The 12,991-nt window shown below is 38.2% G+C and overlaps 1 protein-coding gene and 4 non-coding genes across 5 annotated transcripts in view; 1 reads left to right on the forward strand and 4 right to left on the reverse strand.

Moving 5' to 3' along the window:
• Nucleotides 1-11,229, forward strand: part of LOC117567838 (E3 ubiquitin-protein ligase goliath) — a 35,849-nt gene extending 24,620 nt beyond the window's left edge. Inside the window, exons 3-9 of the mRNA XM_034248086.2 lie at nt 5,314-6,019; nt 6,085-6,217; nt 7,793-7,910; nt 7,971-8,122; nt 8,182-8,278; nt 10,211-10,567; nt 10,626-11,229. Of these exons, the coding sequence (XP_034103977.1) occupies nt 5,455-6,019; nt 6,085-6,217; nt 7,793-7,910; nt 7,971-8,122; nt 8,182-8,278; nt 10,211-10,567; nt 10,626-11,066 (1,863 nt within the window). The 5' untranslated portion in view covers nt 5,314-5,454 and the 3' untranslated portion in view covers nt 11,067-11,229. The remainder of the gene's footprint in view (nt 1-5,313; nt 6,020-6,084; nt 6,218-7,792; nt 7,911-7,970; nt 8,123-8,181; nt 8,279-10,210; nt 10,568-10,625) is intronic.
• Trnaa-cgc (transfer RNA alanine (anticodon CGC)) lies at nt 6,712-6,783 on the reverse strand. Its single transcript has one exon. It is a non-coding gene; the product is annotated as a tRNA-Ala (tRNA).
• Trnaa-cgc (transfer RNA alanine (anticodon CGC)) lies at nt 6,962-7,033 on the reverse strand. The gene has a single exon. It is a non-coding gene; the product is annotated as a tRNA-Ala (tRNA).
• Nucleotides 7,288-7,359, reverse strand: Trnaa-cgc (transfer RNA alanine (anticodon CGC)). The gene has a single exon. It is a non-coding gene; the product is annotated as a tRNA-Ala (tRNA).
• On the reverse strand, nt 7,560-7,631 carry Trnaa-cgc (transfer RNA alanine (anticodon CGC)). Its single transcript has one exon. It is a non-coding gene; the product is annotated as a tRNA-Ala (tRNA).
• Nucleotides 11,230-12,991: the final 1,762 nt, after the last annotated feature.

Below are 12,991 nucleotides of genomic sequence, written 5' to 3' on the forward strand. Positions count from 1 at the left end.
ATGAGGCGAAGCACTCGGAGCCAGCTGAGAGTGCGATGGCAACCAAATGGCGCAATTCTAATTGAATCGCGGCATAATTCAGTTATAGGTTCTTCGCTGCTTGCAACATGTCTAATTGTTTATGGCCACTCTTTGCTATTGCTCCACTGAATGTTATACTATATTTTTTTTGGTACAACAATCGTTATTCCGTTTGGCATTTCATCTACTATTGACGTAACAGGTGCATAAATTAAATCCGTAATCAGTGCATATTTCCGTGCTACCTGTTACACCTGTAATTTCTCTACAAATGAAAAAAAAAACCAAATAAATTCCTCTCTGTCTTTTGTGGTAATTGTATTGTTGGTTTTGTTTTCTTTTTTTTTTTTGTTCCTGCATAGAGTTCAACGAAATGCATTAAAGCCAACGAAGCGCATAAAAACGCATCAAATTCACTCGAATGGCAAAATGAAAACTTTTGAAAAACCCCACTTTGGTGGTTTAATAATAACAATAAAAGTTCCGTTGTTGGCAACACTGCAGTTTTGCAGCTTTGTTAACAGTAATTTAAATTGCTGTGAGCTCAGATGGCAAGCGGCAAAAGTTACTCGAATACATTAGAAAAGTTAAGATATAGTTCCGAAATGGTTACACTTTATATTGAGAATGCTACTGAAGTACGACAAATACAGCAGTAATGAATATCTACACTGAAAAAAATGTTATAAAATTGTCTTCAAAAAAAAGCGTTACGAAAATGTAAATCGTGAAATTGCAAATCAAATCCTGATTTCAAGAACATTTGGTATAAGACCATGTTCTTATGAATATAAGAAAGAAAAATGAACACTGTGCTTACGAAATACTTATCGCATTGCAGAGCATTTGTACCCAAGACCTTCTCTCACAGACTACAAAGAAAAATTAAACGCGACAGGTCTACTAACTGAGCTATGAATGAAAAACTTTAAAATAATATCAATGGATTCCAAAATTTTGTTACGTAGTATATCTAGTATTTTACATCTTATTTGGAGAATTTAATTTAATTTAATAATGTGATCTAAAAGAAATCTTTTTTTAAAAATGGAATTTTTAATTCCTGATTTAATATAATAATTAATAATAATACATTTTTTCAGAGTATAGAGAGCCTCAGAAGTTCCACAAATGCAACAGAAATGAATGTTTAGAGATTTATTTATTATTTTCTATAATTTTAATGACTCAGCAACTAATGCAAACAAATAACTTTGTCAAAGATAATATTCACATAAAATATAACTAAAAGCAATCACAAGAATGAACAGCAGCTAATTAAAATGCGGCATATGAATATATAAGTCTTCCTCATTGAATGCGGCACTCATTTCATACCGATTGAGTGAGTACCTGGCACACGTTTTGCATTTTAATGCTTAATATTCGTTAATCACATTTTAATTGCCGTCAGATATGCTTGAAGACTCGTTAAATGCTTTAGGCTGTGAGCATCCTTTAGATACAAAAAACGATTACAAGTACTCAATTGATAGAGAGCAACAATTCTTGAAGTTTTCAGTTTTCAGTTTCAGTTTTCAGTGTGTGCGCTTCCTCTGCTCATATTCACAAAATGCACATAAATTAAATATTTATTTATTTGAGTGAACGATAACCGCAACAACAACAACAACAGCACTCGATTTACATAGAAACAGCAACAACCGAATAAAAATAAACACACATGAAATACTCACACATTTGCACGAGTTGAGAGTATTCCCAAAATACTCGTATGCGAATTTATCATTCGTGTCACGTTTTTGCAAATCACGTTTCAGTAAATACACAAACAAATAAACAATATTGATGTGAGTGTACTTATAAGTATGAATGCGTGTGTGGATGTGTTTTCACATTCACATTCGGAATTGTCTATTTATCTCAGTGCTTTCAGTTTCTGTTTGTTTAGCGGAATTTATGCATGATATGTTATATGGTTTTTTCTATTGTTTTATTTGAAGCTTTTTAAATTATATATAAATTAAAATATACTCTAAAGAAAATAAACACAAACAATTTGCTTCAAAATGCAAATATTCTTTATAGAAATAACCTAAAAACTGCAGAAACTGATCTAAAAATAGAAACACCTGTGGATCTAACTAAATTAAGTGCTAAACAAAGAACTCATCAAATATGAACAAAATAATAGAAACTTTATTTATACAAATAAGAAAGCGAATGAACAAAAATTTCAAATCATCAATTAGTGTATACCTTAAATTAAAACGTTCATTAGTTCGTGCTAATATACCCTGTGAATAGATTGTTTAAGGGGTATTCAAAACATTTTGTATGGCTTATTTATTTGGATTGTGAAACCCGTTGTTTTTCTGGCAACGAGCCCAACAAAAATATCAAGCAAAACAAACGAAACTGAGAAGTGCAATACCGACAGAAAGATTATAAATATTTTACAAAATTAATGTAAATTGGAGAGGTGGTAAATTTACAAGTATTTCAATGTATTTATCAAGGCAAAGAAAGTCAAAAAGATTTCTATGAACAATACAGATTTCCTATGCTATAGAAATTGCTTCAAGGTGTCACTTTCTATAATAAATATAATTTGAAAAAGCGACGCAATTTCAAGATGAATTTATAATAATAATGCAATGGCACACCCAAGCATAAGCTTAAGGTGCACTCTTATATAGATTCACATGCCTGCGAGTTAATCGCAAAGCAATAAATAAATGATACAAAAATTGAATACCAAAATCATTTTTCACTTTTATTTTCTTGCGCTCCCTCGCCAGTGCTTCTCGCTGTCTCTCTCTTTATCTCTCTTTCCGACTCATCGTCAAATATATGTATGTACGCTTGTAGATATGCAAAAATTGACTCCAAGCACACTTATAACACTTTTGGCAGCAGCCAACGACACAGACAACAACAATCAGAACAGCTACACAGTCAGGGTCATTATCCTAAACAGGCAGCATGCGGTGCTCTCTGCGTTGTTGTTGCCTTTGGCAGATAGCTTGTCGGCCAAGTCCGCTGCTCGCACAGTTGTCCCCATTTAGTCGTAATCCCCTGGCAATGCCACTCCATCGATCGCTGCCCTTGTCCTGCCTGCGTTGCCGTGCCGGTTAGCCACATGCCAAGCCAAGAGCAACTGCGGCAAAACTGAAATAAAATGCAACGATGCATGCAAAATGTGCAACGAGCAATCGAAGAGCCATTTTGGCTCGACTTAGTCGACCTACAATGGGCGCTACAATTCACTCTCAGCTAGTTGTCAGTTAATAAAGTCGCCTCGTAACTCAAATAAATTTTAACCACAAAAAACTTAAAATACGAATATGATTTATCGCTTGGGACGAGTAGAGTATATAGCAACAGCGATGAGCCAGCCAAGTAACCCAGTCTAGTGCATTGAGTTAGTTACGAGCCCATAAATAGGCGTCAAAATAAAGTTTTGTATTCAATTGGTGTTAGGACACTCGATGGGTTTGTTGTTGTTACTGTTGTTGTTGTGGTTAGCAGATAGCTAAACAAAAAAAGAAAATGCAAATAAATTCATTTTTGCAAGACAACGAAAGATAGAGAAAGAATTATTACAAGTAGGTGTCCAAAGTTGTTTCGTTTAAAAACCAAAAAAAACTGGTTGCTTGCTCTTGCTCTTTGCCTGTCGGACCACTTTTCAGTGTCAGCAGCACACCCACGACTTCCAGCTGGCCATCTTCGTCCCTCGTGGACACCCAGTTGTCCCTGGCCAGCCCTGGGAATACACTCGTAAATATAATGAAATATTTAAATGCATTGCATTTCGCTGACACCGTACAGTTGCCGCAACTTTGCACACGGACATGCGGGGACATGGAACACGGCGGTGCATGACACTCGGATTGGGTTGAGGCATTGTGCATAATATTAATGGCAGCGCCTTTGCCAATGGCATTGGCCTTCAGATGGCGCTTAAATGCAGCGGAATGGCCAACGCGAAGGCTACGATGCAAATGCCTAGACAATATGCTATGCTTATGATTTATTAAATCTGGAAATTAAAAGAGTTGGGTAGTTTTCTACAAAAATATACGTTATGATAGTCTAAAAACTTATCGTCGAATTTTAAGAATTCTACTATAAACCGAGAGCTATTATGATCGTGCATATTTTGGGGATCTCCATCAGCTATTCACGTCTCAGTGTTAATCTAATCTAGAATAATAAAAATCTATTTATACTTGTAGCCGCTCAAGTGTTGTTCTTACTCGAATTGTACACGTATTAGTTAATTTAGCTGTAACCAAAACAAAGAAGTCAACTACTGTGTAATCTCGATTGTATATTAAAATTATAAACAACTGTTGGGTATTCAATAGAGTGATCGAACTATTGTTTTCTTTTGTTCTTGTTCACAAGTTACTTTTTTGATTAGTATTACTTTTGTGGTTGCTTGTCTAATACATATAAACTTATTTTATCGTTAAATTTATATTAAAGTGAATTTTATAATTTTTAAGCACAATAGAAACATTATGAAACATTTTCTATAAAAATAATGGAATGCTTACAAATAAACAAAGCGGGTTTAAGGCAAGTAGGAAAGGTAACCGCTGAGATTCCCGCTACCCATTTGTAATAATGGTATTATTCTTAAAATATACCAAATAAATATAAGCAAAAAGACTTAACATTTCGGTATATTGCGGTATATTGATAAAGCAATTAACCATCCGCTGCAGGAGCTATATTTTGGAGGATATATGTTAATTAACGACTAAAGAATGTCGGTCGAAAATTTTAGCAACAAAATTGAACGAATAGCTTAGTTCACTGATCGTAAATGAACGAACGAACTTATATAGTATTCAAAAACTCAGTGAAAACTCAGTATACCCAATATTATTGAATGTTAAACCTAATCAACATTTTCGTAGATTAAGGTAAACAGACAAAGCTATACAGCTTATTGACTGATCAAGAATTTATTACATATTCTATAGTGTCGAAGATATAGCATTCTTTTCTGTTCATACCATTCTGCTGTCTTAGCTTGTAAATCAGTGTAGACGTGATCTGCGCCTAATTCATTTCAATATCTCGAGTAAGGGATTCGTCAGCCATAAAGAAATCAATACTTGCTTGAGATAAGTCTATCAGCTGTGCTAATGTCTATTCATAAATACTAGACGGGATTCAAGAGTGTTTCCAATATGGCCGCTTATCTGCAATTAAACGACCGGCCCCACACTATGACTCTGTTAATTTCAATTGCTATTAAATGGATTTCAAATATATTCAAACACTCATACCTGCTTGTCGGCATTGCTATCATTTCAGTTGACAGACGACTTTGCTTGCCGACGGACAGGAAGCAACAAATGTTTCACCGATTTCAGTGAGACACTCGATTACGATTGCGAAGTTTACATCCGATTCTTGTTGTTGAGGAAAACACTTGAAAAATCATCCAGCCGTGTAATGTTCTGTCAGAGGATGCTGCTGATGGCCAGCTTGGTGCTCCTGTTGGGTGGTCAGCCTCATCTGATCGCCACAACAACGACAACCACCTTGGTGGCGGCCATGACCATTGCGAATCAGGATCTAGAGCGATACTTTCGGGCAGCCAATGCATCGCACACCTACACGGGTCATGTGGAGGAGCGCTCGAATATGGATACCTATACATTTGCCTTCCTCAACTGGTCGTATGTGGACACCGTGAATACCATATGCGAGAGTGAATTCTCGGAGGAGAAAGCACGATATGGAGAGGGCAAGATACTCAATGTGACAGGTCGTCTGATTCACATCAGCACTGCAGATGATGATAGCGACGATTTTGCCTGCACACCTTATATACGCGGCACTCGAGGTACGCCCCTGCCTGAGAAGGGCGTGCCTTGGATTGCGCTGGTTCGCCGTGGCCGTTGTACGTTCGAGGATAAAGTAAAGCATGTCCATCATTACAATGCTGCCGGTGTGATTATCTACAATGACAAGCAGGTCATGCAGTTGGAAAAAATGCAGATCAAGGTTAAGACTCGTAAGTAGCAATATAATACAAAAATTGATATATTATGTGTATTCAAATATGTACATTTTTTCCAGGCAACATTGCTGCTGTTATAACCTATCAATCAATTGGACTTGATTTGGCAAGCACTGTGGACAAGGGCTACAATGTAACCATTTCCATCATCGAGGGACGACGAGGCGCTCGACCGTTGGCCAGCCTAAACAAGTAAGTAGGCACATAAATATTGCTTGAACTTATTACTCGTATAACAAGATAACACGCTAAGACGCTTTAGGCGTGCTCGATTATGAGGCGCTGACGTATTTAAAACATTGGCAATAACTGCTTAATTGCTCCGTCCGTCCTATTTATGGTAGTGATAAAGTGCAGAAAAAGTGTAGCAGTAATTCTAAATACGTTCTAGTTATTAATTACGTATGTACTTATTAGGTGCGTATTTTTCACACTCAGGGCAAAAAGTGAACTACTTTTGCAATCTATAGTAAATAGTGGCACACGCAAAATTAAACAGATATTCTAAGAACGCAATTCACTTAGAAGCAAGTCATTTATGATTTGTTATATTTGCCAATTATTTTGCATATGAAACCTCTGCTGTAGCCTAGCCTACATTAACTAAATCTTTAAGCTACAGATCACTCATTTTTTGTCACACATACAAAAAAACCATATGTCAAAGAATGACACATATCCCCAAGTGGAGACGCCGGGGTTTGAACCCGGGGCTTCTCACATGCGAAGCGAGCGCTCTACCACTGAGCTACGTCCCCATTGAAAAATTCGGAGTCACATTGTCAAAGTTGATCCAGACCCTTTCTAGTACTCAGAAACAAGTACTTGGCATTCTTAAAAAAATCTGTTGATAAGAATAACAAAGATTGACCATTAAACCAATTAGCACAAATTTTCAGTTGATAGAAATTAAAAAGTAATTAACCCAAGCCAGTCTGGAGACGCCGGGGTTTGAACCCGGGACTTCTCACATGCGAAGCGAGCGCTCTACCACTGAGCTACGTCCCCGTGCAAAAACAAATTTCAATTGCAACAATTGATTATATCTGACCAACAACAGCAAACTTAAAATTCGGAATAATTTGAAAACTTTTTATAAGGAGATTCAGATTTTTAAAGATTTTGATTAAGATAGAAATTATCATATAAATTCAAAGATTCATAAATATTTAGAACAATAAAAATTTAGTCAAACGAAGTAAAATTAAAAAAAAATCAAAATCAAATATTTATTTAAAAACCAAATTACACTTCAGATAACATGGAGACGCCGGGGTTTGAACCCGGGACTTCTCACATGCGAAGCGAGCGCTCTACCACTGAGCTACGTCCCCATTAAATTTGTAAACGTCAAATGGCGTTCATAACCATTGCAAATTATTGCTGAAAAGATTGTTCCCTTTTTTCATTTTTATTCTTTATCTTTTGTGTACCCTTTTTGTTACACATATTATTTATGTGTAATCCAGAGCTGGCTGCAGCTTCCAGGTTGAAAAGTGCGTTGAGTTCTCTCAAAAAAAATAATTAATTAACATGGAGACGCCGGGGTTTGAACCCGGGACTTCTCACATGCGAAGCGAGCGCTCTACCACTGAGCTACGTCCCCTTGCTTATGTGGCATGACTATTGTCTTACATGTATACAAGCAGTGATATTCCATGCCATAACTCCTGCTTAATCGACCTTTGAAATATTGTGAACTGCTTGTCGTTACACTGCTTATGGACTGCTTTATGTATTTGATTAATTCGAATTTCTTTCTTGCAGAACTTCCGTGTTGTTTGTTTCCATATCATTTATTGTGCTCATGATAATATCGCTGGTTTGGCTTATATTCTACTATATTCAAAGGTTCCGATACATGCAGGCAAAGGATCAGCAATCGGTAAGTAATCTAAACAACGCGAATTTAATTAAAGTTAAATAAATGTCTCTTATTACTTAGCGCAATCTTTGCTCCGTTACTAAGAAGGCGATTATGAAAATACCCACGAAAACGGGTAAGATGACCGATGAGAAGGACATGGACAGTGACTGCTGTGCCATATGCATTGAATCATACAAGCCCGCAGATATCATACGTATTCTGCCTTGCAAGTAAGTGTCATACATTCTGTAAAATACATTTTACTAATTGACAATGATTTTTCTTACAGGCACGAGTTCCACAAGACTTGCATTGATCCATGGTTAATTGAACATCGCACGTGTCCAATGTGTAAACTTGATGTGCTCAAGTTCTATGGTTATGTGGTGGGTGATCAAATCTATCAAACACCCAGCCCACAGCATAATGCTCCGGTTGCATTGGCCCCCACAGGAGCAGCAGCAGGTGCTGCAGGAGCAGCTGCTGCTGTTCCGACTGCCTCCGATGAGGTGCCGGTCATCGTTGTGGGACTGCCTCAACACAATATTAGTAGTTTTAACGCTAGTGCTATTAATTACCATCAACGTAGTCCTAGTAGTAGTCAGCAGCACCATCAATCTGGAATTGCTGAACGCGGTAGACGCAATTCGGCTCCGGCGACCATGCCCCAAATCATATGCACTGCCAGTCGTCAGGTGACTGATGTTTAAGTTAAAACAACAACCCTATTTTATATATACATTTAAAATTTAAAATTTAAATTCCACATTCTACGTTTGCTGCGTACTTACCGTGTAAATATGCGTGCAAAGGTTTGGCACTGCTTGCGACAAGCAGTGTCAAGTAGTGCAAAGCAGTGCACGTTGTGTACTTAAAACTGACGCTGACCATAAGTTGAGTTGAATCAAAACAATCGTTGTTCTCTACACTTAAGACAATCAATTCTGAATGTATCTGGATACAAAACATGACTTGAAGATACATTCCTAATTGATCACTATTAGTATTGCCATCGATTGATTTGACAGCTTCAAACAGAAGTCTGTAGACAGAGGACCGAAGACTTCACAAAGGAAAATCCACGCACATTTAAAGAAAACCGCAGAGTTCTAAGTTAAATATACTTATTAAATTTAAGTTGTAAATTTAAGCGTACCAATTGTCGATAACAAAGAGAAGAACCGAAAGCAGAAATATTTACGAGTACTACAATAACTACTATTACTACAACTATGTATAACTATAACGATAACGATAACGATAACTATAACTATGATAAATCATGAGACGCGTAGATGTAGTAGCTGTAATATTCAATGCAAACAATTTAATTTGTAGCAAAATCAGTTTTGCTAGTCATTGGCAATGGCATCCAAGCTGTGCCACCCACACATAAAATAGATACCATACGATACATGATATATTCATATATACATACGCATATATAAACTCAGAACACTCATAAACAATCTTAAAAAGTAATGTCGAAGGTGCCAAAGTATTTGCTTTTAGCTTTAGTTGTTTAAACTGAATAATAAATAAACCATTAGTTATATTATTTATTTTAATTTTTCTTCATCTCTTCATTTTCATTTCAATATTTTTTGAACGGAGATTCGACAGATCTTAAAATTTCTGTATTATGTGAAATGTTGGTATGCTGAATGAGCTTAAATTGAGAGCATCATAAATGTTTAGAAATAGCTAATGTAATGCTTGATCTCCTCGAAAAGGGATCTTAAACTATTCGAACGCACAAATTACAATGGGAATAAACTATGGATGTTTAGATGGATACAATATGATATGTAGAAATGAGTTGCAGGGTTTCTGAAAATTGCTTAAGTCTAAGTAAAACATATCTGCGATTCAATGCCAAAAGAAAAGAATTACATTTGCATTTGTTTATTTTAGATTTTTAGATTTTTATTTGTGGAAAGATTTTTCACTTTTGATTTGAACATGATTCATCATTGAAAAACACACCCAGTAAATCTACTGCCCGCTTAAGAGTTAAATTGTATTAAGTGAAGTAAACGTAGGGCCTTAATTAGTTGTCGATTACAAATACCAGATATGTATGTACTCTAGTTATTGCTAAACCTTAAACAAATTGTGGACTCAAGCATATTTAAGAAACTACAACAAAAAAACCAAATAAATTGATTGAATTTGAAACCGCTTCGCTTGTTTTGCAATGTAGAAACAGCTGCTTATCATCCATATCCATATCTTATAGATGTTCCGTGGATCCATTTGCAATATTGATATCCGCATTCAGTAGCTTCTTCTTTTGCCTGCCCTCTGTTCTCTTGCAGTTCCTGGGCAGTGAGGAAAGTATACTGGAGTACGAGCCAGATAGAGCTGCCAATGCCACAAATCCTCAGACAGCAGTTATCTTAGCACATGAATCTGGACCGTCTCAGGGTCCATCCACTGCACTGGCCGATCTAATACGCAGTCGCGATTTTGTGATCGATTTTCCCCGCGTCTATGTGCTCAATACTGGCAGCGTGGTGGGTGCTAGAGAAACACTATTTCCGGTGCGTCTACCCGAGCGATCTCAGAGCTCCTTATCGCTGAGATCTCAGGCACGCGACTGGATGTCCCAGATGAGCAACAAGTTGGAGGAGCAGCAAGGACTGCGACGTCTGCGCAAGGATGAAATGCAGCAGGTAAGTTGTTGCTTTTATCGGTATACGGAATTGACTTACTGGAATCATTGTGGCACAGCAACTATTGAGTGCTCGAGACTCGCAGAGACAACGTCGCTCCCGCTCCGCAGATGGACGCTATGCCACCGGCTGCTTCGGACGCCAGCGCACGCCATCGTTGCAACAGGCTCCAGGCTTAGATGGACCGCAGCTGCAAATGCAAATGCGACGCACCAGCTCCACGCATACATTGCACCAACTGACGGATGCCTCCTATGCCCAATCCCGCCAGCGGCAGCGTGAAACTTTCGATTTTGCGCGCACTCGTCGTCGCTTCATTCGCCGTGAAAGCGATGAGATATCGCTGCAAACGATGCCGCGACGTGTGGCCACAGGAGTGGTGCATCCCATGCCACCCGCTGCACCTTCGCAGCTTCCTCAGCGGGAGCATGCGGACGCTGAGAGTGGCGATCACATTACCATACAGGTGAATGGCGAGGGTGTGGATCTCAATGATTAAAGTGATATTACATAGTACCTGAATAGTTCCGAATATACTAAACTATATATATACAATTCTACAATAGTTCTAAAGTATTACTCTATTGTAAATAATGTGGTCAACGAGAATGGGAACGAGATCTCTAATCAACGTTAGTATTATGATTCAAAATGGTTATCAGTTCAATAAATTTATGAAATTAAAAATAAAAGTACATCTTGAGTAAAAATTGGAGTAGGGAAATCCAAGACTATTCGGGGAATTGCAAACAGAATTTCTAATAACTTTAAATCTCCATCCAACTTATTGAATAACATTCTAATTAGCAATTGTAAAATTTCACATTGCATAAGCAAACAGTTATCCCATGCTTGAAATTTCTTCCACCATTGGCCAAGTTATTGTTTTAATGATTCACTCACCACATCACATGCGATATGAGTGTGGCAAGTCCCCCAACACTTTACCCTCTCCCTTAGAGTGCAACTCACATCGAGAGTTGGGACTGAATTCCATTTGGGATTTGCGCGTGCCTCGCTGACAAGCTGGACCCTGGACCCTGGACCCTATTCGCAGCACGAAAGTTTGGGGCAGACATCAAGGCAGCACCAGCAGCAGCTTTATCCGGCAAATCCAGACACTCGGACAGCTCAAGGGAGATCCCGAGTTCCCCACACCAAAGCGAAATCAGCAAATAAAACGAAAAGCGGAAAGCAAAAAGAAAAAAAATAAATCGAAAAGGAACAAGAACAAGAAAGCTGCAATTGGGTGCGCTCAACTGAAAGGCATCCGTTAACAATTTGTGTTAAAAAGAATAAGAAAATGAAAATAGAAAAAGATTTTAAAAAACTCTGAAAATAAATATATTTAAAAAAAAAATTATTTAAAATGTTTTTTATAATTCACCAGTGAATTTACATTGAATGATATTTCAGTCTTGATTAGAATAATAATTATCGATGTAGACCCCACACACCCGTTTTGGCCTTTGGGTGCCGGGTATAAAAATAGAGCAAAAGTTATGAGGAAGCCACGGTTGAAGTTTGCCGCTCATAACTGCGCAGCCGATGGATACCAAAAGGCAGCTAATAAGAATTCATCATGCAGAAGAAGAGGGCTCCAGCCGCCGATTGATAAAGGAGAGCGCAGAAGGGGAATGAAGAAGAGAGCAACTGAAGGGGATCGACTGGGTCGCCTGCACGCGCCGTAATTGCAACTCAACAGGAGGGCCGCAAACCCTCGGTTGCTGGATCTGTGGATCTGGATCTTGTGGTTCGGTTGAGCTGTGTTAAGCTTCAGAGAGCTGGCTCTCGGTAGGCAGCGGCCTGGACTCATGTTTATAAACTTAAAGTCTGTAATCACATTAGGCATGTAGCCAGAGAGCACAGAGTCGCTCTGCGCAGTGCTCTGCGCAGCGTTGCAGCTTTATCACCTGACGGACCTCTTCGACTTAGGTCTCTCCTCTGACCGCATATCTCACGATCGCGATCGATGACAGCACGTACAAATTTCTCGATTGCAACCTCGTCCTCGCCTTCGTCCTCGGCCTCGTCCACGTTCAAGTTGTTGTTGACGTCGTCGTCGTCGTTGTTGTTGGGGGCGTGTCGGTTGTGGGCGTTGCAGGGCACATTCAAGATAAAATGATTACATTGTAGGAAATGCCGCCTGGAGCTGAATTTACAGACTCATGGCAACTAAAAACAAGAAAGTACGAATAAGAAATCTTCATATAACTCAACAAGAAAAGTTCAACTGTGAATGCACATAAATATGTTATTGCAAGATAAGAGTTTAACTTATTAGCATCTGCTAATTAGATTACTCGAACAGTGCTGCTCATAATGTGAAAGTGCGGCCCATTTACAAATTGTCGCAAGCGCCATCTATCGACAATTTATTTATCTACTTTAGTTTCCAATTGCAGCCACTAGATGCGACACTGC

Source organism: Drosophila albomicans, chromosome 3 (genome assembly GCF_009650485.2).
Source record: "Drosophila albomicans strain 15112-1751.03 chromosome 3, ASM965048v2, whole genome shotgun sequence".
Classification (NCBI taxonomy): Eukaryota; Metazoa; Arthropoda; class Insecta; order Diptera; family Drosophilidae; genus Drosophila; species Drosophila albomicans.